Source organism: Bufo bufo, chromosome 7 (assembly GCF_905171765.1).
Source record: "Bufo bufo chromosome 7, aBufBuf1.1, whole genome shotgun sequence".
NCBI classification, from domain to species: Eukaryota; Metazoa; Chordata; class Amphibia; order Anura; family Bufonidae; genus Bufo; species Bufo bufo.
The window spans coordinates 38,036,898-38,061,081 of NC_053395.1; the positions used below are offsets into that span (position 1 = coordinate 38,036,898).

Consider the following 24,184-nt stretch of genomic DNA (forward strand, 5'->3'; position numbering starts at 1 on the left):
TTAGTTTTTTTTCTTCACCCAGTCCCACCACATACATACTTTATCAAAGTCTTTCCTCTTTCCGCACCACCATTCATACTGTCTTGCATACTCTGTTCATACTTCCTCATTTTCCATCAGGCTTACATTTAACCTCCATACCCCTCTTCTGTATTTTATTTTACTATTCATATCAAACTCACACATTCATGGTCTGAGAAAATAAGTTTCTTTTGAAATTACCTTTTTGGAACTATGTTTTGTGACACAAAACAGTAATCTATCTTAGATTCTACCTCCCTACTTTCTGTATTCATACTTACGTTACATAATTTCTGCATATCTCCTAAAGGAAAATCACTTACCAACCCCAATAAAGCTCACCCTGACACATCCACTGTTTCTTTACTTACAGTTGCAAGAAAAAGTATGTGAACCCTTTGGAATGATATGGATTTCTGCACAAATTGGTCATAAAATGTGATCTGACCTTCATATAAGTCACAACAATAGACAATCACAGTCTGCTTAAACTAATAACACACAAAGAATGAAATGTTACCATGTTTTTATTGAACACACCATGTAAACATTCACAGTGCAGGTGGAAAAAGTATGTGAACCTCTAGACTAATGACATCTCCAAGAGTTAATTGGAGTGAGGTGTCAGCCAACTTGAGTCCAATCAATGAGATGAGATTGGAGGTGTTGGTTACAGCTGCCCTGCCCTATAAAAAACACACACCAGTTCTGGGTTTGCTTTTCACAAGAAGCATTGCATGATGTAAATGATGCCTTGCACCAAAGAGCTCTCAGAAGACCTATGATTAAGAATTCTTGACTTGCATAAAGCTGGAAAGTGAATAAAAAATGCAAGTTGGTTGTGCACACCTCATATGGAGTATATATACAGAGGCTTCCTTAAGTATAGTAATAGATGTTTTATTTGTACATATAATTATAGAAATGTATAAGAACAATATACTGTAATAAAATAATTGTGTAAAATCACCAATATCCAAGATATTGACCAATGGGGGTCTTGGTATATGGTGACCGTAGTGAAATAGAGGCTTTGATGTGATTCGGTCCCTGTAGTGAATATCTCAAATAAAATAACAATAATGCAATTTGATCAAAATTGATATTAATAATATTATCTGTGCCAAAAACGAATAAATAAATAAATAAATAAATAAGTTCACCTATAGTGCAATTGATCTATTACAATTAATCCACAATACTTTATAGACAGGGTGTGTCTATACTGGTTGGAGCACCCACTCCATATACAACAACTAGGTGAGCCATCACAACCCAATATATTTTGTTCTTATAAAGCTGGAAAGGGTTATAAAAGTATCTCCAAAAGCCTTGAGGTTCATCAGTCCACGGTAAGACAAATTGTCTATAAAGGAGAAAGTTCAGTACTGCTGCTACTCTCCCTAGGAGTGGCCGTCCTGTAAAGATGACTGCAAGAGCACAGCGCAGACTGCTCAATGAGGTGAAGAAGAATCCTAGCGTGTCAGCTAAAGACTCCCTGTTAGCGAATCTACGATACGTAAAACACTAAACAAGAATGTATTTCATGGGAGGATACCACAGAGGAAGCCACTGCTGTCCAAAAAAAACATTGCTGCACATTTACAGTTTGCGCAAGAGCACCTGGATGTTCCACAGCAGTACTGGCAAAATATTCTGTGGACAGATGAAACCAAAGTTGAGTTGTTTGGAAGAAACACACAACACTACGTGTGGAGAAAAAGAGGCACAACACACCAACATCAAAACCTCATCCCAACTGTGAAGTATGGTGGTGGGGGCATCATGGTTTGGGGCTGCTTTGCTGCGTCAGGGCCTGGACGGATTGCTATCATCGAAGGAAAAATGAAGTTTATCAAGACATTTTGCAGGAGAACTTAAGGCCATCTGTCCACCAGCTGAAGCTCAACAGAAGATGGGTGTTGCAACAGGACAACGACCGAAAGCATAGAAGTAAATTAACAACAGAATGGCTTAAACAGAAGAAAATACGCCTTCTGGAGTGGCCCAGTCAGAGTCCTGACCTCAACCCGATTGAGATGCTGTGGCATGACCTCAAGAAAGCGATTCACACCAGACACCCCAAGAATGTTGCTGAACTGAAACAGTTTTGTAAAGAGCAATGGTCAAGAATTACTCCAGACCATTGTGCACGCCTGATCTGCAACTACAGGAAGCGTTTGGTTGAAGTTATTGCTGCCAAAGGAGGTTCAACCAGTTATTTAAATGCAAGGGTTCACATATTTTTTCCACCTGCACTGTGAATGTTTACATGGTGTGTTCAATAAAAACATGGTAACATTTAATTCTTTGTGTGTTATTAGTTTAAGCAGACTGTTATTGTCTATTGTTGTGACTTAGATGAAGATCAGATCACATTTTATGACCAATTTGTGCAGAAATCCATATCATTCCAAAGGGTTCACATACTTTTTCTTGCAAATGTATATCACAATTCATATCCCGCACTATTATTACAGGCGTTCTACCCTGGATAAAAAACGTAATTTTCTCAAACAAAATTTTACCCTCTTCTCACCCGGTCGGCACATACACATTAATTACACAAAATTTAACCCCCTGGAAAACAAGATTTGCTGAAATACATGTTCTTTCTTCTATAATCAAATAACTGTCCAGGGATATCTGGTTTCCTTCGATCAAAATGGCTACTCCATCATTCTTATTTACTGAGCTTCCTGACCATATGGACCTCCCATGTGACCATTCTTCCTCCTTAATCGGCTCATCAAGCCCGCATTCTTGTAAACAAATTATAGAAGCATTCTCCTGAGCTAAAAAAATCCAAAATGGCCAAATAGAAAGGTTATTGAATATTATGTTAGGACAATCAGAAAACCTTTTGTCACCCTAACAGATATAAAGCAACTTTGAGGCGTATTGGCTCTTAGTGCAGAAGGCTGCCATTATAAGGTGTGCTGACTGTATCTGTCTCATGGATAGATTGTTGGCTTGCACATACCCGGCTTTTGGCATATAGCTTTTGTGTGGTTGTCTATTGTATGTCATATGTAGGTAATAAGAGTCCAAGATGCATCCAGATGTCCTCCCCATGCTGTTTCCAAACCATTTTGGTGGTGTTTCTATCAATTTCTAACCTTTTTCTGTAAACCAGACCCCCTCTCCTCTTCAGAGAAGGGGGTGCATGGTTTAATGCTTGGGTTTTCCCATAGAATTCCATTGTGCTCGGTAAAGCACCCGAGCACTTTGGTGCTTGATCAACACTAACAAGCACCTTTTTAATAAGATCACCCCTTTTTCTTGACTAGATTTACTGTGACATATTCCATGTATACCATAATGGCCATCTTTATTGAGAAGACAATTTTCCAGACCATTTATCAATACATTTTTGGGTGTTGAACTCAAAGAGGTTTCACAGTTTTTTCAGGTCGAGCCACAATTTATCAATTAGAATCAGACCATTCCAGTGTAGAATTGTTCCTTATATTGCATTGTCTACATTTCTAAATGTTCCAGGTCACCACCGTGTTCAGTGAATATACAGTATGTGTGTGTCACGGAAGTTTTTCCTTTACATTTTGTATTTTGTTTGGGTTCTGTGTGTTGCATTTCCCTATTGTTTGTATTAGGCATCAAGTAGACTCCTGTTCGTCCTTCCTTTTGGAGGAACAGATAGTCTTGTCCCTGCCATTAGTACTAGGGTCCTATAGGGCTAGATTGGACTCTAGGTATTCCTGCGTATGAACTCATCTACCTTAGGGGTCTGTTCATACTGGCAGTCAGTCAGAATTTTGGCTAGGGTTTTCACTAGGAGGTGTCCATCTTCCTTCCCTAGTTATCAGGCCTGATTTCCAGTTTCCACCTTCCCTCCTATGCTCGGTGTGGTGTTTCCCTCCAACACCAAAGCGTGACATTATAACCCGCCAAAACTGTCATTTTTTGTTTGTTTGTGTGCAGCCATGGGTCCTATTGCTGCACTGGCAGGTCAGCTGCAAGGGCTGTCTTTGGAGGCAGTTGAACTCCGCAAGACCGTCTCGCAGATGCAGAGATTTAAAGGCTGTTGGTCCTGGTGGTAGTGGTGGAGACCAGGCCTACAGTATCTGGAGTCTAAAGTTGCCCTCTCGGACAGATTCTCTGGGGGATGTGATAATTGCATTTTGTTTAGGGAGGCATCCAAACTATATTTTAGGCTACATCCACACTCATCTGGGGATGAGAAACAGCGAGTCGTGTGGTTATTTCCTTGCTTAAGGGGGATGCGCAGTCATGGGCTTTTTCTCTGCCAAACGGATTGCAGTCTCTCCGGTCGGTAGATTAATTTTTCGAAGCTTTGGGTCTTATCTATGATTGTCCGGATTGGACCTCTCTAGCCGAAACCAAGCCTTCGTCAGAGTGATTGTTCCACTGAGATTTATTAATCTAAGTTTAGGAGGTGGGCTACGGATATGGAGTGGAACGATCCTGCCCTCCGTAGCCAGTTTTGTCAAGGGTTATCAGAGAGGCTGAAGGACGCTTTGGCCTTTCATGAAACCCCAGTATCTCTGGAGGCTGCTATGTCTCTGGCTATACGCATTGATAGACGCCTGAGAGAGAGATCTAGGGGCCCCCACTCTCAGGACATACTATCACATGATGTATCGTCCTCCTTTGACACTTTGGGTGAAGCTACTCATCGGTTTATGTCTGGGAACGAACCCATGCAATTAGGGGGAGCTACTCCTTAATCTGCTTTTAAGCATACTGGTAATAGGAAGGGAGTCTGTTTTTTCCGCAGACAGAAGGGACATTCAATGGCAAAAAGAAAAAAAGAGTGACATTTTAATTCCCATCTGACTCTTGGAGGGGTGAGAGGAGAGTCAGAAAATGTGCATTTGTCTTTGACTGGTAGCACCCGATTTCTCCTGACTGCTGAGTTGGTGCTAGAGTAAAAAACTGTGGGGATTGAGGTGTTTATCGACGGCGGGGCCGGGGTGAACTTGATTGATGCTTAGTTCATCTGTATGCACGGGTTGTCACCGAGTGCATTAGAAAAAACATTTCCATTTTTGCTATTGATTCTGAACCTCTAACTCAGAAGTGTTTATCTCGAGTGGTGTATGATATCAGATTAAGGCCTCATGCACACGACAGTATTTTTTCACGGTCCGCAAAACGGGGTATCGTTGTTCCATGATCCGTTTCCGTTTTTGTTTCCGTGTGTCTTCCTTGATTTTAGGAGGATCACCAGACATGAAGGAAAGTGAAAAAAAAATCTAAGTCAAGTTTGCCTTGCAAATGATAGTAAAAAAACGGACGCGGATGACAATCTTGTGTGCCTCCGTGTTTTTTCACGGACTCATTGACTTGAATGGGTCCGCGAACCATTGTCCGTGAAAAAAAAAGGACAGGTCATATTTTTTTGACGGACTGGAAACACGGATCACGGACGCGGATGACAAACGGTGCATTATCCGAGTTTTCAACGGACCCATTGAAAGTCAATGGGTCCGCAGAAAATCACGGAAAACGGAACAACGGACACGGAACACAACAACGGTCATGTGCATGAGGCCTAAGAGTGGGTGACTTTCATCAAGAATTTATCTCGTATTTTGTGTTGGAGGGTCTTCCTGGTCTGTTGGTTCTAGGTTTACCGTGGTTAAGAGAACACAATCCATCCATGATTATTGCATTGACAATTGTCTGAATACATCTTTTTCTGTTTTAATTACTAAGACATTACCCTCTTTTATCTCTGATTTTGCCGATGTATTTTCTGAGAGTGGATGCCAGGATTTACCTCCGCATCGGGAATATGATTGTCCTATCAATCTTATTCCCGGAGCAAAATCGCCAAAATCTAGATTGTATAACCTTTATGGACCTGAAAGACTGGCCATGAGAGAGTATATTGGCAAGAGGTTGGCTAAAGGACACATAAGACCTTCTGAGTCTCCAGTGGCAGCAGGGTTCTTTTTTTGTTAAGGATCATTTAGACATGTGTTACAGATCCTAAGAGATAATAAATTGTACGCAAAATTAGAGTAGTGTGTTTTTTATGTACACGAGGTACAGTTTTTGGGCTTCCTGCTGTCATCTTCGGGTTTTCGAATGGATCCAGAGAAAGTCTGTGCTGTATTGGACTAGGATCGACCCTAAAATCTGAAGGCATTTATGCGGTTTTTGGGGTTCACCAACTATTACCGAAAATTTATTCAGAACTATTCGACAATAGTAAGACCCTTAACTGACATGACTAAGTAAGGGACAGATGTTTCAGTGTGGTCTGATTCGGTGTTTGGCGAGCCTTTTCTGCGATTAAGGAATGCTTCTCTTCTGCATTATATTGGTGCAGCCGGATGTATCACAACCTTTCATTGTGAAAGTGGGCGCGTCCGAGGTGGGGGTTGGAGCAGTTTTATCGCAGCGTCTGTCACCTGGTAAATGGCGTCCATGTGCCTTTTTCTCTAAAAAACTCTCTTCCGCAGAGAGAAATTATGGTGTATGTAACAGAGTTACTGGCCATTAAGTTGGGTTTTGAGGAATGGCATCATTGGTTGGAAGAGGCGATTCATCCGATCACGGTATTCACTGATCACAAAAACCTGGCTTACCTGGAGTCGGCTAAACGACTGAACCCGAAGCAGGCCAGATGGTCTTTGTTTTTCACCAGATTCAATTTCACTGTCACCTGTCGTCCTGGGGTTAAGAATGTCAAGGCACATGCCTTGTCACGTAGTTTTCCTGGAGGTGGTGATTTTGAAAATCCGAGTCCTATACTGTCGGAAGGGGTCGTGATAACCTCTCTTTACCCTGACCTAGAGGTGAAGGATTTAGAGGCTCAGGGAGACGCACCAGATTCTTGTCCCTCTGGGAAACTGTTTGTGCCATCGGAATTACATCACAAGGTGTTTGAGGAACATTACTGTATGGTTCTAACGGGACACCCTGGGAGCAGATCCACTGCCGACCTCATTTCTCGTAGATTCTGGTGGCCAGGGTTGCATAAGTGTGTTAACTAGTGATGGCCTTGCGGTTCGCCCGGCGGTTGGTTTGCGGCAAACTTTGCGCGTTCGCGATCCGCCGAACATGCAAACATATGGCAATGTCTGCGCGCGCCATATTCTTTTGGATTGCGCCAAACTTTGACCCATGACACATCCATCAGGTGGAAGGGACAGCCAATTGAGACGTTTTAGCACACACCCAACCCTATAACAGAACCCGATCTGGCAGCCATTTTACATTATGTGTTTTGACAGAGTAGGGAGAGGTTGCATTTTGGAGCACGCACAGGTTGTTAAAGACACCAAATGCTAGCTAATAGGGCCACAAAAGTCCTCTTAAGGACTGTTAATGTCGTGCTATCGATGGGTGCGAAACACAAAGGGGTGTGATATACTTATAATATACTTTCTAACATAGAAAGTATATTATAGTGCATTTGTATGCTTCCAGAAAATACTGATTGAGGGCTGCGATCTATCAGCTTCCACAACATAGTGATTGAGGTTTTCCATATATCTGCGTCCACAAAATTACTGCTTGAGGGAGATATACCAGCTTCAACTAACAACTGAATGAGGCCTGCCATATATCAGCTTGCACAAACTAGTGATAGAGGTTTTCCATATACCTGCATGCACAAAATTACTTCTTGAGGGTGATATACCTGCTTCAACTAACAACTGATTGAGGCCTTCCATATATCAGCTTCCACAAAATAGTGATAGAGGTTTTCGATATACCTGCGTCCACAAATTTACTGCTTGAGGGTGATATACCTGCTTCAACTAACAACTGATTGAGGCCTGCCATATATCAGCTTCCACAAAATAGTGATAGAGGTTTTCCATATACCGGCGTCCACAAAATTACTGCTTGAGGGTGATATACCAGCTTCAACTAGCAACTGATTGAGGCCTGCCATATATAAGCTTCCACAAACACTGCTCTTCTCTAGGGACTTTGGCACAGAGTCATTTTGAAAATGACAGGCAGAGAAAGAGACAGGCTGTTCCGAAGGGGTGGTAGGGATCGGGCAGGTGTACCAGTCCGGAGCCTAAGTGAGAAGTTGGAGAAAGAGTGTGCGATTATGTCAAAGGATGCACCAGAGTTGGTTGAGTGGCTCACTCAGCCTTCCGCTTCTGCACCCTCCTCATCTTCTGTATCAGCACCCTCCTCACTCTCTGCTGTGTGCACCCCCAAAGACACCACCACCAACACCACCATAGCCCCTCCACTCGAGTCAGAGGAATTATTTTCCCATCCATTCCCAGACCTTACTGATGCACAGTCATTCTTGGCATCGGATGAGGAAGAGGAGGTAGCAACGGCCACCACCCAGCGGTCTGACGACCCAGGTCCGCCCAAGGAGGGTGGTCCCCGCTGTTGCTGCCTACTCTGATCCGTCTTCAAAATGCGTTCAATGTTACTATAGCACCCAGGACGCTATTAAAGTCCTGGTTGCAATAGTAGTAGTGGGGAGCGGGGGAGCAGTATACTTACCGTCCGTGCGGCTCCCGGGGCGCTCCAGAATGACGTCAGAGCGCCCCATGCGCATGGATGACGTGATCCATGCGGTCACGTCATCCATGCGCGTGGGGCGCCCTGACGTCACTCTGAAGCGCCCCGGGAGCCGCACAGACGGTAAGTATACTGCTCCCCCGCTCCCCACTACACTTTACCATGGCAAACAGGACTTTAGTGTCCTGGCAGCCATAGTAACCATTCAGAAAAAGCTAAACGTCGGATCCGGTAATGCGCCAAAACGATGTTTAGCTTAAGGCCGGATCCGGATTAATGCCTTTCAATGGGCATTAATTCCGGATCCGGCCTTGCGGCAAGTGTTCAGGATTTTTGGCCGGAGCAAAAAGCGCAGCATGCTGCGGTATTTTCTCCGGCCAAAAAACGTTCCGTTCCGGAACTGAAGACATCCTGATGCATCCTGAATGGATTTCTCTCCATTCAGAATGCATGGGGATAATCCTGATCAGGATTCTTCCGGCATAGAGCCCCGATGACGGAACTCTATGCCGGAACAGAACAACGCAAGTGGGAAAGAGCCCTAAGTCGCAGTAAGCCCAACACTCACCTAGGGATGACCGCCTTAAGAAGGCACCTGGCCTTCCATCACCGAGCCCAGTGGGATCAACGCCATCAGAACCCACAAAGCCACACTCCCGGTGCTCCATGTCCTGCCTCTTCTCCTCTCTCCTCCCATTTGTCCTCCACTCCACCTTACACCATGCCGTCATCGCGTTCATCTGGCTAAAGGCAGGCTTTTGTGGCCCAAATGTTCGAATGTAAAAAAATGATGACGCAGGATAATTCTCTTGCCCAACGGCTGACTGCTGGCTTGTCGGAACTGTTAGCCTGCCAACTACTGCCATATAAATTGGTGGACTCGGAGGCCTTAAGAAAATTTGTGGCCATTGGCACACTGCAATATTTCTCCCAGAAGGGCATCCCTGAACTATATGGCCACGTTCAGCGGCAAGTTAATATATCTCTGGCACAGTGTCGGTGCCAAGATACAATTTGACAGTTGGTAAAATGGTGTGCGACAACGGTGCCAATCTGCTGAGCTCGCTGAAACAGGGCAAAATGACACACGTGCCGTGCATGGCACACGTCCTGAACTTAGTCGTGCAGCGATTCGTTGCCAAATACCCTGGGTCCCGGGCGTCTTGCGGCAGGCCAGGAAAATCTCTGGCCATTTTACAAGATCTTACATGGCCATAGCTCGCCTTGCTGACATTTAGCGGCGACACCACTTACCTGTCAGACGTCCCTGTACGAACTCTGCATCAAGACAGGTTCTGGGGAGCTTGGTTTCTTTTCACCGTGCCAGTGACTGCTCATGTGCGACAAATGCAGACTTCTGCGGCCATTTGATGAGATCACCAAACTGGTCAGTTGCAGCCAGGGCACCATCAGTGACATCGTACCTTACACCTTCTTTCTGGAGCGTGCATTGCGTTGTGTTATTGATCAAGCCAACGAGGACCAAAAGCTGGACAAGTCAACAGGAGTCTAAAGAGGCATCAGAGGAGGATGGTGGCTGGGGGGAAGAGGAGCAAGAAGAGCAGGCTTTAAACTTTTCGGGGATCCCTGGTATTGTCCCTGGCTGGAGAGAGGAGACCGAGGACGACATTCTCCTGGGCGATGAGCAGGAGCCAGGGCGCTCCACCGCTTCCAATTTAGTGCAAATAGAAACATATAGAATGTGTCGGCAGATAAGAACCATTTGGCCCATCTAGTCTGCCCAATATACTGAATACTATGGATAGCCCCCGGCCCTATCTTATATGAAAGATGGCCTTATGCCTATCCCATGCATGCTTAAACCCCTTCACTGTATTTGGAGCTACCACTTCTGCAGGAAGGCTATTCCATGCATCCACTACTCTCTCAGTAAAGTAATACTTCCTTATATTACTTTTAAACCTTTGCCCCTCTAATTTAAAACTGTGTCCTCTTGTGGTAGTTTTTCTTCTTTTAAATATGCTCTCTTCCTTTACCGAGTTGATTCCCTTTATGTATTTAAAAGTTTCTATCATATCCCCTCTGTCTCTTCTTTCTTCCAAGCTATACATATTAAGGTCCTTTAACCTTTCCTGGTAAGTTTTATTCTGCAATCCATGTACTAGTTTAGTAGCTCTTCTCTGAACTCTCTCTAGAGTATCTATATCCTTCTGGAGATATGGCCTCCAGTACTGCGCACAATACTCCAAGTGAGGTCTCACCAGTGTTCTGTACAGCGGCATAAGCACTTCACTCTTTCTACTGCTTATACCTCTCCCTATACATCCAAGCATTCTGCTGGCATTTCGTGCTGCTCTATTACATTGTCTTCCCACCTTTAAGTCTTCTGAAATAATTACTCCTAAATCCCTTTCCTCAGATACTGAGGTCAGGACTGTGTCAAATATTCTATATTCTGCCCTTGGGTTTTTACGCCCCAGGTGCATTATCTTGCACTTATCCACATGGGGGCCTTCATGCTCCAGTGTTTGAAGAGGGACCCCCATATCAAAAGCATAAAGGTCAATGACCTGTACTGGTTGGCAACGTACTTAAACCCCCGGTACAAACACAAAATGGTGGACATGTTACCAGCATCACAGAGGGCTGTCAGAATCCAGCATTTCCAGGCCTTGCTGCAAGAGATGCTGCATTCTGCTGTTGCGGGTACTGGCAGAGGAATTTCTACCTACAGCAAACAGGTGCGTGTAACAATCCTACCGTGCCTGCAAAAAGAGGGCAGTTTGAAGATGTGTTGGTCACTTCGGATATGAGATCATTCTTGCAGCCAACCCATCGACAGCCGCCCCCTGGATCCAGCCTCAGGGAATGCCTAGACCACAGGAGTCCGACTACATCGGGTTAACGGCCGATGTGGACGCTCTGAGAAGCAAGGAACCCCTTGACTACTGGGTGTGCAGGCCTAAAGTGTGGCCAGCGCTTGCACAATTTGCTGTGGATCTCTTGGCTTGCCCCTCATCGACTGTCCAAAAAGACGTTCAGAGCAGCAGGGGGGATCGTGACAGATAAGCGCACTCGCCTAGCTCACGACATTTTTAAAAATGAATGAGGCATGGATCTCGGAGGAATTCAACCTGTGATGACCATGTGTAATTGAATTTCCTCATGCCAGCCCACACATATCCGCCACTACCCAGAACAAAGAATGGTCCTTGCCTTATGTATATATAGCGGCATCAAAGGCCTTTTATGTCAGGTGAATGCCTAATTTTTGGGGCCTGTACTGGCCTGATAGTTACATATTTATCCTATGACCGCCTAATGTACCTCCAGCCACAGAATCCAAAGTTCTTTGCTGTCAGGTGAATGCCTATTGCCTAATTTTTGGGGCCTGTACTGGCCGACAGTTACATATTTATCCTGTGACCGCCTAATGTACCTCCAGCCACAGAATCCAACGTTCTTTACTGTCAGGTGAATGCCTATTGCCTAATTTTTGGGGCCTGTACTGGCCGACAAATAATTTTTTTATCTGTAGCCACATAATCACACTCCTGTCTCACTCCTCTGCCTCTCATTATGGTGGCATATAAACCACATTCACCATAAGGACCTTTTAACGTCACAGGGTCATGTGACTGTGCCCCCTTATACCCTGCATTGTGCCCTCTTACCACACCCTGTGCAGTGCCCCTAGTCATTCCCTGTACTGTGCCCTCCTATACCCTTTTATCCGGTTACGGTATGGCGGTGTTATCCTGTCACTCTACAGAGGTATTATCCGGTCAATGTATGGCAGTGGTATCCAATAAATGGATGGCCATAACTGTATTCCTTTCCCTGCCCATGCCATACTTTTTTAGACCTGGCATGAGCGGGAAAAATATACAGATTACGGTGCTAAGGATCTTTGCTCCACAATCTGTGTCAGAACATAGATGTATTTCTATATAATAAATGACCACCTAATTGTATTATTATTCGGTTGTAGGGCTAATATCTTTATATTATATAGATTCTAGTGTATTTTACTGTTCCCTGTATTCCCCAGTACAAAATGATCCTTGGGAAGCACAGTCCTCATCCCTGACCACCAGGACCAGGTAGCGCTCTGTCAGTGCATGGCAGCCTCCCCTCTCCGCCGCGCTGCTCCGCTGTATACTGGTGGTTATTCTGACACTAGGGCTGGGTTCACATCCTATTTTTGCCATCCATTTAATGCATACCAAAAATGTATGTGTTAACAGATGCCTCAGACTCTGGTTCCATGGTAGAAAAAATTTAATTTACGTTAATGTATGCATTTTTTTTATGGACTCTTCAGCATACAAAAACGTGGAGTGATGCACATTGGTATACATAAAACCGATAGGAAATAAAAATTTTCTAGGCTCCAGCAGGGCACATTTTTGAGAGTTTTCCTTTAAGAGGCATAAAAATGGCTCCTGATTAAAATACATATTTTTTATGAGAATTTTTGCCAATGATCCCCCTCTGGCATATCACTGTCCATGGTGTGGGACTATTTGTGTACTTCTAGTAAGTGTACTTCTAGTAAGTGTTTGCTGGCTGCAAATATGACCTGAAGGTTTTTCAGGTTCGCCTTCCATTAAAGTGACGGTTCGCGAACATTTGATAGCGAACGCGCGTTCGCGAATCGTCCCGGATGATCTTCGTCCATCACTAGTGTTGAGGACTATGTGTCAGCCTGTAGTACCTGTGCACGCGCTAAGATGACACATAATCGGCCTACCGGATCTCTACTTCCGTTGCCCATCCCATCCAGACCATGGACTCACTTATCCATGGATTTTATCACTGATCTACCTAAATCTTTAGGAAAGAAAAATATTCTGGTGGTAGTTGATCACTTTAGTAAAATGGTGCACTTTATAGCTTTGCCGGGCCTACCTAATGCGAAAACATTTGCACAAGTGTTTGTTGACAACATTGTGAAACTCCAAGGCATTCCCTCTGACATGGTCTCAGATCGTGGGACTCAGTTTGTTTCCAGATTCTGGAAGGCATTCTGTACTCAACTGGGGGTACAACTGTCTTTTTCTTTGGCTTTTCATCCTCAGTCGAACGGACAGAAGGAGCACACTAATCATAGTCTCGAGACTTAGTTGAGATGTTTTGTCTCTGAGAACCAGTGGTGTAAGGAGTGGTCTTCGTTGTTGTCTTTGGCAGAGTTTGCCATAAATATTTGTACACAGGAGTCCACTGGGAAGTCGCCTTTTTTTGGGGCATATGGGTTTCACCCACAGTTTGGCACATTTTTTGGTTCAAATACTTCTGGTATCCCTGAGGAGGAATGTTTTTCGTCATTGTCATCTACGGTATATGGCGGAAAATTCAAGATAACTTGATGAATATGGGCAACAAGTATAAACGTGTGGCTGACATGAAACATATGAATAGTCCGGACCTAAGAGTTGGTGATTCTGTGTGGCTGTCCACAAGAAACATTAAGTTGAAGGTACCTTCTTGGAAGTTGGGTCCAAGGTTTATTGGTCCATATAAGATCACTGCCATTATTAATCGTGTAGCTTTTTGTCTTGAACTTCCTCAGGCCCTGAAAATTCATAATGTGTTTCATAAATCTTTGTTGAAGAGATATGTTGAATCTTTGGAGCCGTCTTCCTTGCCACCCGCTCCTGTCATGGTGGACGGCAGTTTGGAATTTCAGATCGACAAAATAATTTACTCTCGAGTTCTCCGTAGAACTCTTTAGTATCTTGCTCACTGGAAGGGTTATTGACCAGAGGAGAGGATGTGGGTACTGGCATCTGATGTGAATGGCAAAAAGAGGAAAGCAGTCGGCACTCCTCTGGCAGAGTCGTGGTGCATGCGTCCAGGGTATGAAAAGCCCACTTACAATATGGAACAGAAGACCGGCACTTCACAGGTGGAATCTTCAAACTTTTATTTCAGCATAGGAGGAAATAGCACAGATGCGACACGTGTTTCGGCTCAGGTGTGAGCCTTTGTCAAGCATAATGAACTATTGCATGAAACACATTTAAATAGGCCGCCTACATGGGCGTCGAACGTGATGAAGTCACATCACCATGGGAACGGAGATACAAATCATAAGGTGCAACAATTCTCTACATTGTTGCAACAAGGTACTATGCTGTATGTGATACAATTACATCTTTAAGAGTATTACAGAAAAGAGAAATCAATAGTAGACATGGGATACAATAAATCTAGAAATTACAATAAACATATTCATAGTAATGATAATATTATAGTAATGATAATAATAATCATCTATGAGAACTAAATAACCCATTGGCTGTCTCAAAATATCAACATATTAAATCTTGCTGCTCTTTTTTCTTTTTCAGATGCTTCATTATTTTAATTTTCTCTGTGACTGAATGAATAAAGAATATATATAGTACATTAAAAATGTAATTACAGTAGAATTTCCTTTTGGATCTTACAGGAATGCACTCAAATCATATTCTCGATTTAAACCTTTCGGTTCAATGGTCTGCAGGGTGTGAATCCAAAAACTTTCACGTTTTTTCAGTAATAGCAACCTGTTGCCACCTCTGCGCGGTGGCAGTACCTGCTCAATTATTTGAAACCTTAATTGTGAGACATTGTGAGCACACCTGTCAAAATGAAGGGGAACAGGCAATAGCAAATTTTTCTTACGTATGGTGGATTTGTGATTACTGAACCTGTCCTTCATTCGGACAGATGTCTCACCAATGTACAATAAGCCACAAGGGCATTTTAGCAGATATACAACAAAATTGCTATCGCAAGTGAAGAAACCTTTTACTGGAAATTTCTTACCAGTGTGCGGATGAAAAAAGGATTCGCCCTTAATTACCACAGAACAGTGAACACACTGTAGACAAGGGAAAGTGCCTCTTTTTGGTGTGGAAAGAAAAAGTTGACGGGGCATGCTAGTAGTACCACCTATGTCCGCTTTTACAATAGTGTCTCTAATGTTCCTGGTTCTCTTATAGCAGATCATAGGGATATCGTGGAATTCGGCAACATCTGGATAAGCTGAGCGCATAATCCCCCAGTGTTTATTAACCACATGACGAAACTTATTTATCCAAGGGTGATATTTGACAATAAACGGTAACCGCTTATTTTCAACATGGGGCTTAAATGTCTCAATCTTACATTTCTTTATCTCTGAATCTAAGAGGGGTTTAGGATATCCCCTTAGCAAGAATTTTTCTGCCATTTCATTGAATCTGACCTCCCTCACTGATGGATCTGACACAATCCTCTTGATACGCTTAAACTGTGAGGAGGGTAAAGACCTTTTCACCGCCGGTGAATGGTTGCTGGAGTAGTACAACAAACTGTTCTTATCCGTTCTTTTGATGTATAAATCAGTCTGTACACAACCATCATGACCCTTTATCACCAAAGTATCTAAAAAATTAATTTTGTCATGGTCATGCTGCACTGTAAAGCACAACTCGGGCCATATATTGTTGATGTACTGGGTAAATTTTTCCAAGGACTCAATGCCGCCCCGCCATACGCAAAAAATGTCGTCTATAAACCGACGCCAGGCAATACACGATTGTTTATATAATGGATTTACGTATATGAATTTCTCCTCAAGCCATGACATATAGCTATTTGCGTACGGCGGTGCGGCATGCAAGCCCATCGCGGTACCCCGTTTCTGCTGAAAGAATGTGTCCTGGAACAGAAAATAATTTTCCTGTAAAGTCAGTGCCAATAATTGTAGAAAAAATTGTTTTTCTTGACTAGAATATTCTGACTGTTCCAGGATCCATTTTACGGCAGTAAGACCTTTTGTGTGCTCAATAGATGTGTAAAGACTGCACACATCAAATGTTACCAATAAATCTCCTACCTCAAGACGTAAATTTTTAATGTCTAACAAAAATTGATTAGTGTCAAGTACAAAAGATGGCATTTTTTTCGTTAATGGGGTGAGGACTTTTTCAATCAACATGGCTGATACAGATAAGATGGAGTCATTTGATGCTACAATGGGCCGTCCCGGGGGGGCTGTCATACATTTGTGAATTTTAGGCAGCGTGTATAAAACTGGTGTGACAGGATGTTGATTTATCAGAAATTGACACAATTTTTCATCGAGCAGACCCAATTCTTTGTATGTGTGAACAATACTGGTTAATTTACGTTTAATATCATAAACAGGGTCTCTATTTAGAGGTTGATAAGTATCACTGTCGGACAGTTGTGTCAAAATTTCTGAGATGTAGTACTCTCTATCCAGCATAACTAGAGAGGCACCTTTATCTGCTGGTTTAAAAATAACAGATTTGTCATCCAGTATACTGCGTAATGCCTGTCTCTCTTCCTTTATGCGCTATAGTTAAACCATCATGTTGTATATCAGACAAAATAGCATCAAAATCCCTTTGCACCAGAGATATGAAAGCATCTGTTGGATGTTGTGTTTTAGGAGGTTGAAAATGACTTTTCAGTCTCAAGCCAAATTTGCTTAATGTTAAACCACTAGTAACAGGTGCGTTAATCACAGAGGCTGACACATTCCCTGCTGCAAAATGAGCCTTCAATCTAACACTTCTAAAAAATCGGCGACAGTCCATATCAAACTGAAAAGTATCAAATGATTCAGTTGGACTAAAGGATAGACCTTTCTCCAATAACTGTACCTGAATAGGAGTCAGATTTTTAGATGATATGTTATATAGCAAAGTCTCGTTTATACCTGGGACCTGGTGGTCATGGGGGCTTGTGTTTCTCCTGTAGTGCCGTCCTGCTCTCCTTGTATTCTTCCTCTTCGGCATCAAAAAAACGGATAAGAACAGTTTGTTGTACTACTCCAGCAACCATTCACCGGCGGTGAAAAGGTCTTTACCCTCCTCACAGTTTAAGCGTATCAAGAGGATTGTGTCAGATCCATCAGTGAGGGAGGTCAGATTCAATGAAATGGCAGAAAAATTCTTGCTAAGGGGATATCCTAAACCCCTCTTAGATTCAGAGATAGAGAAATGTAAGATTGTGACATTTAAGCCCCATGTTGAAAATAAGCGGTTACCGTTTATTGTCAAATATCACCCTTGGATAAATAAGTTTCGTCATGTGGTTAATAAACACTGGGGGATTATGCGCTCAGCTTATCCAGATGTTGCCGAATTCCACGATATCCCTATGATCTGCTATAAGAGAACCAGGAACATTAGAGACACTATTGTAAAAGCGGACATAGGTGGTACTACTAGCATGCCCCGTCAACTTTTTCTTTCCACACCAAAAAGAGGCACTTTCCCTTGTCTACAGTGTGTTCACTGTTCTGTGGTAATTAAGGGCGAATCCTTTTTTCATCCGCACACTGGTAAGAAATTTCCAGTAAAAGGTTTCTTCACTTGCGATAGCAATTTTGTTGTATATCTGCTAAAATGCCCTTGTGGCTTATTGTACATTGGTGAGACATCTGTCCGAATGAAGGACAGGTTCAGTAATCACAAATCCACCATACGTAAGAAAAATTTGCTATTGCCTGTTCCCCTTCATTTTGACAGGTGTGCTCACAATGTCTCACAATTAAGGTTTCAAATAATTGAGCAGGTACTGCCACCGCGCAGAGGTGGCAACAGGTTGCTATTACTGAAAAAACGTGAAAGTTTTTGGATTCACACCCTGCAGACCATTGAACCGAAAGGTTTAAATCGAGAATATGATTTGAGTGCATTCCTGTAAGATCCAAAAGGAAATTCTACTGTAATTACATTTTTAATGTACTATATATATTCTTTATTCATTCAGTCACAGAGAAAATGAAAATAATGAAGCATCTGAAAAAGAAAAAAGAGCAGCAAGATTTAATATGTTGATATTTTGAGACAGCCAATGGGTTATTTAGTTCTCAAATAGATGATTATTATTATCATTACATTGAATATGTTTATTGTAATTTCTAGATTTATTGTATCCCATGTCTACTATTGATTTCTCTTTTCTGTAATACTCTTAAAGATGTAATTGTATCACATACAGCATAGTACCTTGTTGCAACAATGTAGAGAATTGTTGCACCTTATGATTTGTATCTCCGTTCCCATGGTGATGTGACTTCATCACGTTCGACGCCCATGCAGGCGGCCTATTTAAATGTGTTTCATGCAATAGTTCATTATGCTTGACAAAGGCTCACACCTGAGCCGAAACACGTGTCGCATCTGTGCTATTTCCTCCTATGCTGAAATAAAAGTTTGAAGATTCCACCTGTGATGTGAATGGCAGTCATTTGGTGGAGGTCACCCGTAGAAGGGGGTTACTGTCACGGACGTACCGTTATATACGGACGTCCCGGCAACAGTCAGTGGTAGGAGATCTGTGAGACTGGCAACACGTGGTTTGATATGACAGGCTTTCCTTGTGGATCAATAGGTGTCTGTGTTGTTTATGGTAATGGCCACACTCCTTGCCTCCAGGTGTTGCTTATGTGGTCATTTAACCTTTCTTATTTATAGTTTTTTCTCCCACAATGCTGTGCGGTTTATAGCTTCTGTACCTGTGGATTGTTTGTGGTTGGATCTCGGCTGAGTTCCTGGTGCTTCCATAGCCTCTTTGAAGTTAAGTCTTTCCTTTCCCTTTTGTATTTTGTTTGGGTTCTGTGTGTTGCATTTCCTTATTGTTTGTATTAGGCATGAAGTAGACTCCAGTTCGTCCTTCCTTTTGGAGGAACAGGTAGTCTAAACCCTACCATTAGTACCAGGGTCCTATAGGGCTAGATAGGACTCTAGGTATTCCTGCATATAAACTCACTTACCTTTAGGGTCTGTTCATACTGGTAGTCAGGATTTTGGTTAGTGTTTTCACTAGGAGGTGTCCATCTTCCTTCCCTAGTTCTCAGGCCTGATTCCCTGTTTCCCCCTTCCCTCCTATGCTCGGTGTGGAGTTTCCCTCCCACACCAAAGCATGACAGTGTGTTTTTGGTGGAGCATTTGGCTTTTTGCTAACATAGTAACATCACTTTAAAGGATGAAACAATACATAGGTTCATCTTGTTTAGCCATATTAGCCTGCAATGTTAATCCAGAAGGAATAAGTTTTCCCAACTCCAAACATGGCAATCAGAATAAAGGACTCCTCTCCAAAGATCTAGCAACCCTGACTTGCAATATTGCTAAACTCAAGAAGAAAGAAAACTGTCAATCATCCGAATGGGTGGAGAAAGTTGGGACCTCATATATATGGGGACTCCGGAGCTTGTTTAGTGTACTGCTAAGCTTGTTCTGGAGCTGCAGAGTAGTGATTTAAAGGGGTTCTCTACTTTGGCTATATTGATTACCTATCCTCAGGATAGGTCATCTATATCAGATTGGCAGGGACCCAACTGCCAGCACTCCCATCGATCAGATGTTTAAAGAGAGCACATTGCTTATAAAAGCGCTGTGTTCTCTTCTCAGTTTACCTGCTCAACTTCAATATCGCAGCAGCAAGCAGGTGAAATTACAGTTCCATCATCCCATTTACTTCAATGGGACAGTTTCCTCCTATTCACTTGAAGTAGACAGTAAGGAACTGAATAAAAACATGGAAGCTTATCCCTTAATTAAGCTATCCCTGGTGTAGTAAGTACATGTTACAGTGGAAGACTATGCATACATTGAATTGTATGGGTATGATTGTGCCAGTATATACCACTATGTAACAAAATAATTTTTCTTTTGCTTTACAGAGAGGGTACAGGATGAAATTAAAACACATCTTAAACCAGGACAGTTGCCGACAGTAGAAGATAGAAAGAAAATGCCTTATACTGATGCAGTGATACATGAACTACAAAGGTTTGGCAATATTGTTCCACTGAACCTGCCACACACGACTCCAAAAGATGTCTATTTTCGGGGTTACTGTATCCCAAAAGTGAGTTTAATAAAGAAAATAATCCTATAATACCTCCTAACAAGTATGCAATGAATGTTAATGAAAGGGACCGCAATGGGGTCCACTGCTATCCCAATAATTACAGAATAGGAAAATTAAATAGTAAAAAAAAACATAACTGATGATTTATTATTCACAGGGTACAGAGGTTATTCCATTGCTGACATCAGTTCTGTATGACAAGACTCAATGGGAAACTCCATATCAGTTTAATCCTAATCACTTTTTGGATAAAGATGGAAAATTTGTCCGAAATGATGCATTTATGCCTTTCTCAGCAGGTTTGTAATGACCATGAAATAAATAATTGTACAGTTAACTTTCCCTGACCTCATGACTATATTAACAATGGAAATAATGGGGCACATTTATTAAGACTGGCGTTTTAGGCGCAGGTCTTAAAAAAAACCTAAGCTGGTGGTGACTCTTCAGAAATTATGAAGACATGCAGGCCTCTTTATAATTCGGTGCATCCAGCGTAAGTTCTAAATGTAAGACAGTGTCCGAGCTGTCTTACATAGAGATGGCCTTGCGGTTCGCCTGGCGGTCGTTTCGCGGCAAACTTTACTCGTTCACGGTTCGCCAAACATGCGAACATATGGCGATGTCTGCCGGTGCCATATTCTTTTCCATTGTGCTGAAATTTGACCCATGACACATCCATCAGGTGGGACAGGACAGGCAATTGAGACGTTTCAGCACATGGACACACCCCCTACCCTATAAATAAAACCGATCTGGCTGCCATTTTACATTCTGTATTTTGCCAGTGTAGGGAGAACTTGCTGTGTGCAGCAGGGACAGACTGTTATTGACACCAAACAATAATAGGGCCACAAAAGTCCTATTAAGGACTGGTATAGGTGTGCTATTGATAGGTGTGACATACGTAGGGGTGTGATATACTTATAATATAGTTTATAACATAGAAAGTATATTATAGTGCATTTGTATTGTGCAGAAGTTGTGTGCGGTTCTGCTGCGATACTGCAGCTAGATAGAGGGACAAACGCTATTGGAATAACTAATTGCAACTAGTGTGATATACCTGTTGACCGGAAAAAAAAACTGATTGAGGGGTGTGATATATCTATAATATACCTTGTAACATAGAAAGTATATTATAGTGCATATGAATTATGCAGCAGTTGTGTGCAGTTCTGCTGAGATACCGCAGCTAGATAGAGGGACAAACGCTATTGGAATAACTATTTGCAACTGGTGTGATATACCTGTTGCCCCAAAATAAAATAAAAATTTATTGAGAGGTGTGATATACCTATAATATACCTTCTAACATAGAAAGTATATTATAGTGTATTTGTATTGTGCAGCAGTTGTGTGCGGTTCTGCTGAGATACCGCAGCTAGATAGAGGGACAAACGCTATTGGAATAACTAATTGCAACTGGTGTGATATACCTGTTGCTCCCCAAAAAACTGATTATGGGGTGTGATATACCTGCTTCCACAAAATACTGATCAAGGGGTTTGATATACCTGCTTCTACAAAATACTGATTGAGGGGTGTGATACACCGGCTTCCACAAAATATTGATTGAGGGGTGTGAAACAACGGCTTCCACCAAATATTGATTAAGGGGTTTGATATACCTGCTTCCAGCAAATACCGTTTTTTTCGCCCCATAAGACACCGTTTTTTTCCCCCAAAGTGGGGGGAAAATGGCCCTGCGTCTTATGGGGCAAATACTAATAAAGCGCTTCCAAAATCGAAGTGGGCTACAGTAACATTTCTATCCATTGACCGCATAATGTACCTCGAGCCACATAATCACTTGTTCTTTTATGTCAGATGAATGCCTAATTTTTAGGGCCCATACTCCCGTGGCCTAAAATAAAAAATTTCTAGGCTCCAGCAGGGCACATTTTTGAGAATTTCCCTTTAAGACGCATAAAAATGGCCCCTGATTAAAATACATCTTTTTTGTGGGAATTTTTGTCATTGACCTCCTCTAGTATGTCACTGTCCATGTTGTGGGACTATTTGTGCAGTTCTAGTAAGTATTTGGTGGCTGCAAATATGATCTGAAGGTTTTCCAGGTTACGCCTGGGGCCCGCCGCAAACTTGCGGTTTGTGAATATTTGATCACGTTCGCATTCGCGAACTGTCCCAGCTGATGTTTGTCAATCACTAGTCTTACAATCAGATCTTGTTCTAAGCCAAAAATAGGCGTAGAAAATGGTAAATGAGACGGGCCTGCTATTCATGAAGACAGCATCAGCACTGGAGAGCACATTATACCACCCCAACAGAGCCAAATATTACAGTCCATCACAAAATACTTCCGTCAGCAGCATAAAATACATTCCCAAAAACTTCCATTGGCCAGCCATGAGGAGGACTCAGGCAGCCCCCTGGGCATCTGCCCACTGGGAAATTTCCCTGTAAGGTATATGGCCAATCTGCCTTTGCCTACAAAACGAATGTTTTTATCTTAAAATGACATGAAACCCATATGGTTCAGTTATTATATTCTGTTTCTGCAGGAAGAAGAGCTTGTGCTGGGGAAAGCTTAGCCAAGATGGAACTTTTCCTGTTCTTCACTGCACTTCTTCAGGCGTTTACTTTCTATCCACCACCAGGAGTTTCCAGAGAAGATTTGAACCTCGTTCCCGGCATTGGATTCACATTGGTCCCCACACCATACAAGACTTGTGCCAAGCTAAACTATTAGTGCATGCAGAACAAGCAAGACAACACAAAAGATAATGCTGCTGTTGATTATATTTTTCAATCAGATTTTATGTAGTAGTTTTTTTATGTCATTTTCACATATTTTAGGGTTAAACAGGTATGTTATTCAACCAAACAATGCACGACTGTATAATCATAGTGCTGATTACCCAACAAATGTTTGGTCTTTTATTGAGGGATCAACTCTTGTTCGTGGTAATAAAAATGTATAAACAGCGTATGTGCTGCAAGCAAACTGAACCTGTATGGGATCGAACAATGGTATTTCCCATTGTTTTTTCTCATACTAACCAGACACCAGTTATCCTAATGTACCTTAATCGGAAGTTGTTGTTTAGTTTCAGTGGCATTGATAGCTTTGCTAAAATGTATCTCCAACCCAAAAATAAAAACTGAAATATGTAACATCCCAGCACGCCCTTTGCTTCTTTAATTAAATTATACATACTGGCAAATTCAGGATACATTGAGGCCCATCTATAAGCATCTATTAACCAATATATGATGATATAAATCAGTTGACAAACGTTTATGGGTAGCCAACAATACACTGTCAAGCAAAAGAAGTAAGAAATCTGTTTCTAGATTGCTTTTCTTGTATAATTCTGTCTTCTGGAGTGTACTCACACTACATTATTACATGGTACATGTAATAATGTGGTACACAAATACTATACGGAGTGCTGTCTAATTCTACTAGTTGAGAAATAAAGACTTGACGGTCCTCTTGATTCCTTATGTGTAGTCACTACAGTATGCGTGGTATCAATCTTTTAGGCTCAGGTTTTTATTCTCCAGACTCTTAGCTTCTTAACTTGGGTCCTTCCTCCCCTAGGCTTGCAGTTTCTCTGGAGAGAGGAGCCCTGCACAGGTTCATGCCATCGAATAACAAAAATGAAGAAACAGCTGTCATGGGGTATACACAGAAATAGTGAAAAAATTTAGAACGGGCCCCACCACAAAACTAAAGTCAACGTGGAACAGCTTCCAATGAGAGACAGCGCTCCAAAAAGTTATATAGCTTATATGTTCATTCATTTCTCCATTAAAGTGTGCACTGTGTACATTAGTGGCAAAGTTTCGGGCCCTACATTAA

At 42.3% G+C, this 24,184-nt stretch overlaps 1 protein-coding gene across 1 annotated transcript in view; it reads left to right on the plus strand.

The window, feature by feature from the left end:
- Nucleotides 1–23,468, plus strand: part of LOC121008169 (cytochrome P450 2K4-like) — an 84,644-nt gene extending 61,176 nt beyond the window's left edge. Inside the window, exons 7-9 of the mRNA XM_040440560.1 lie at nt 20,165–20,352; nt 20,513–20,654; nt 22,881–23,468. Of these exons, the coding sequence (XP_040296494.1) occupies nt 20,165–20,352; nt 20,513–20,654; nt 22,881–23,068 (518 nt within the window). The 3' untranslated portion in view covers nt 23,069–23,468. The remainder of the gene's footprint in view (nt 1–20,164; nt 20,353–20,512; nt 20,655–22,880) is intronic.
- Nucleotides 23,469–24,184: the final 716 nt, after the last annotated feature.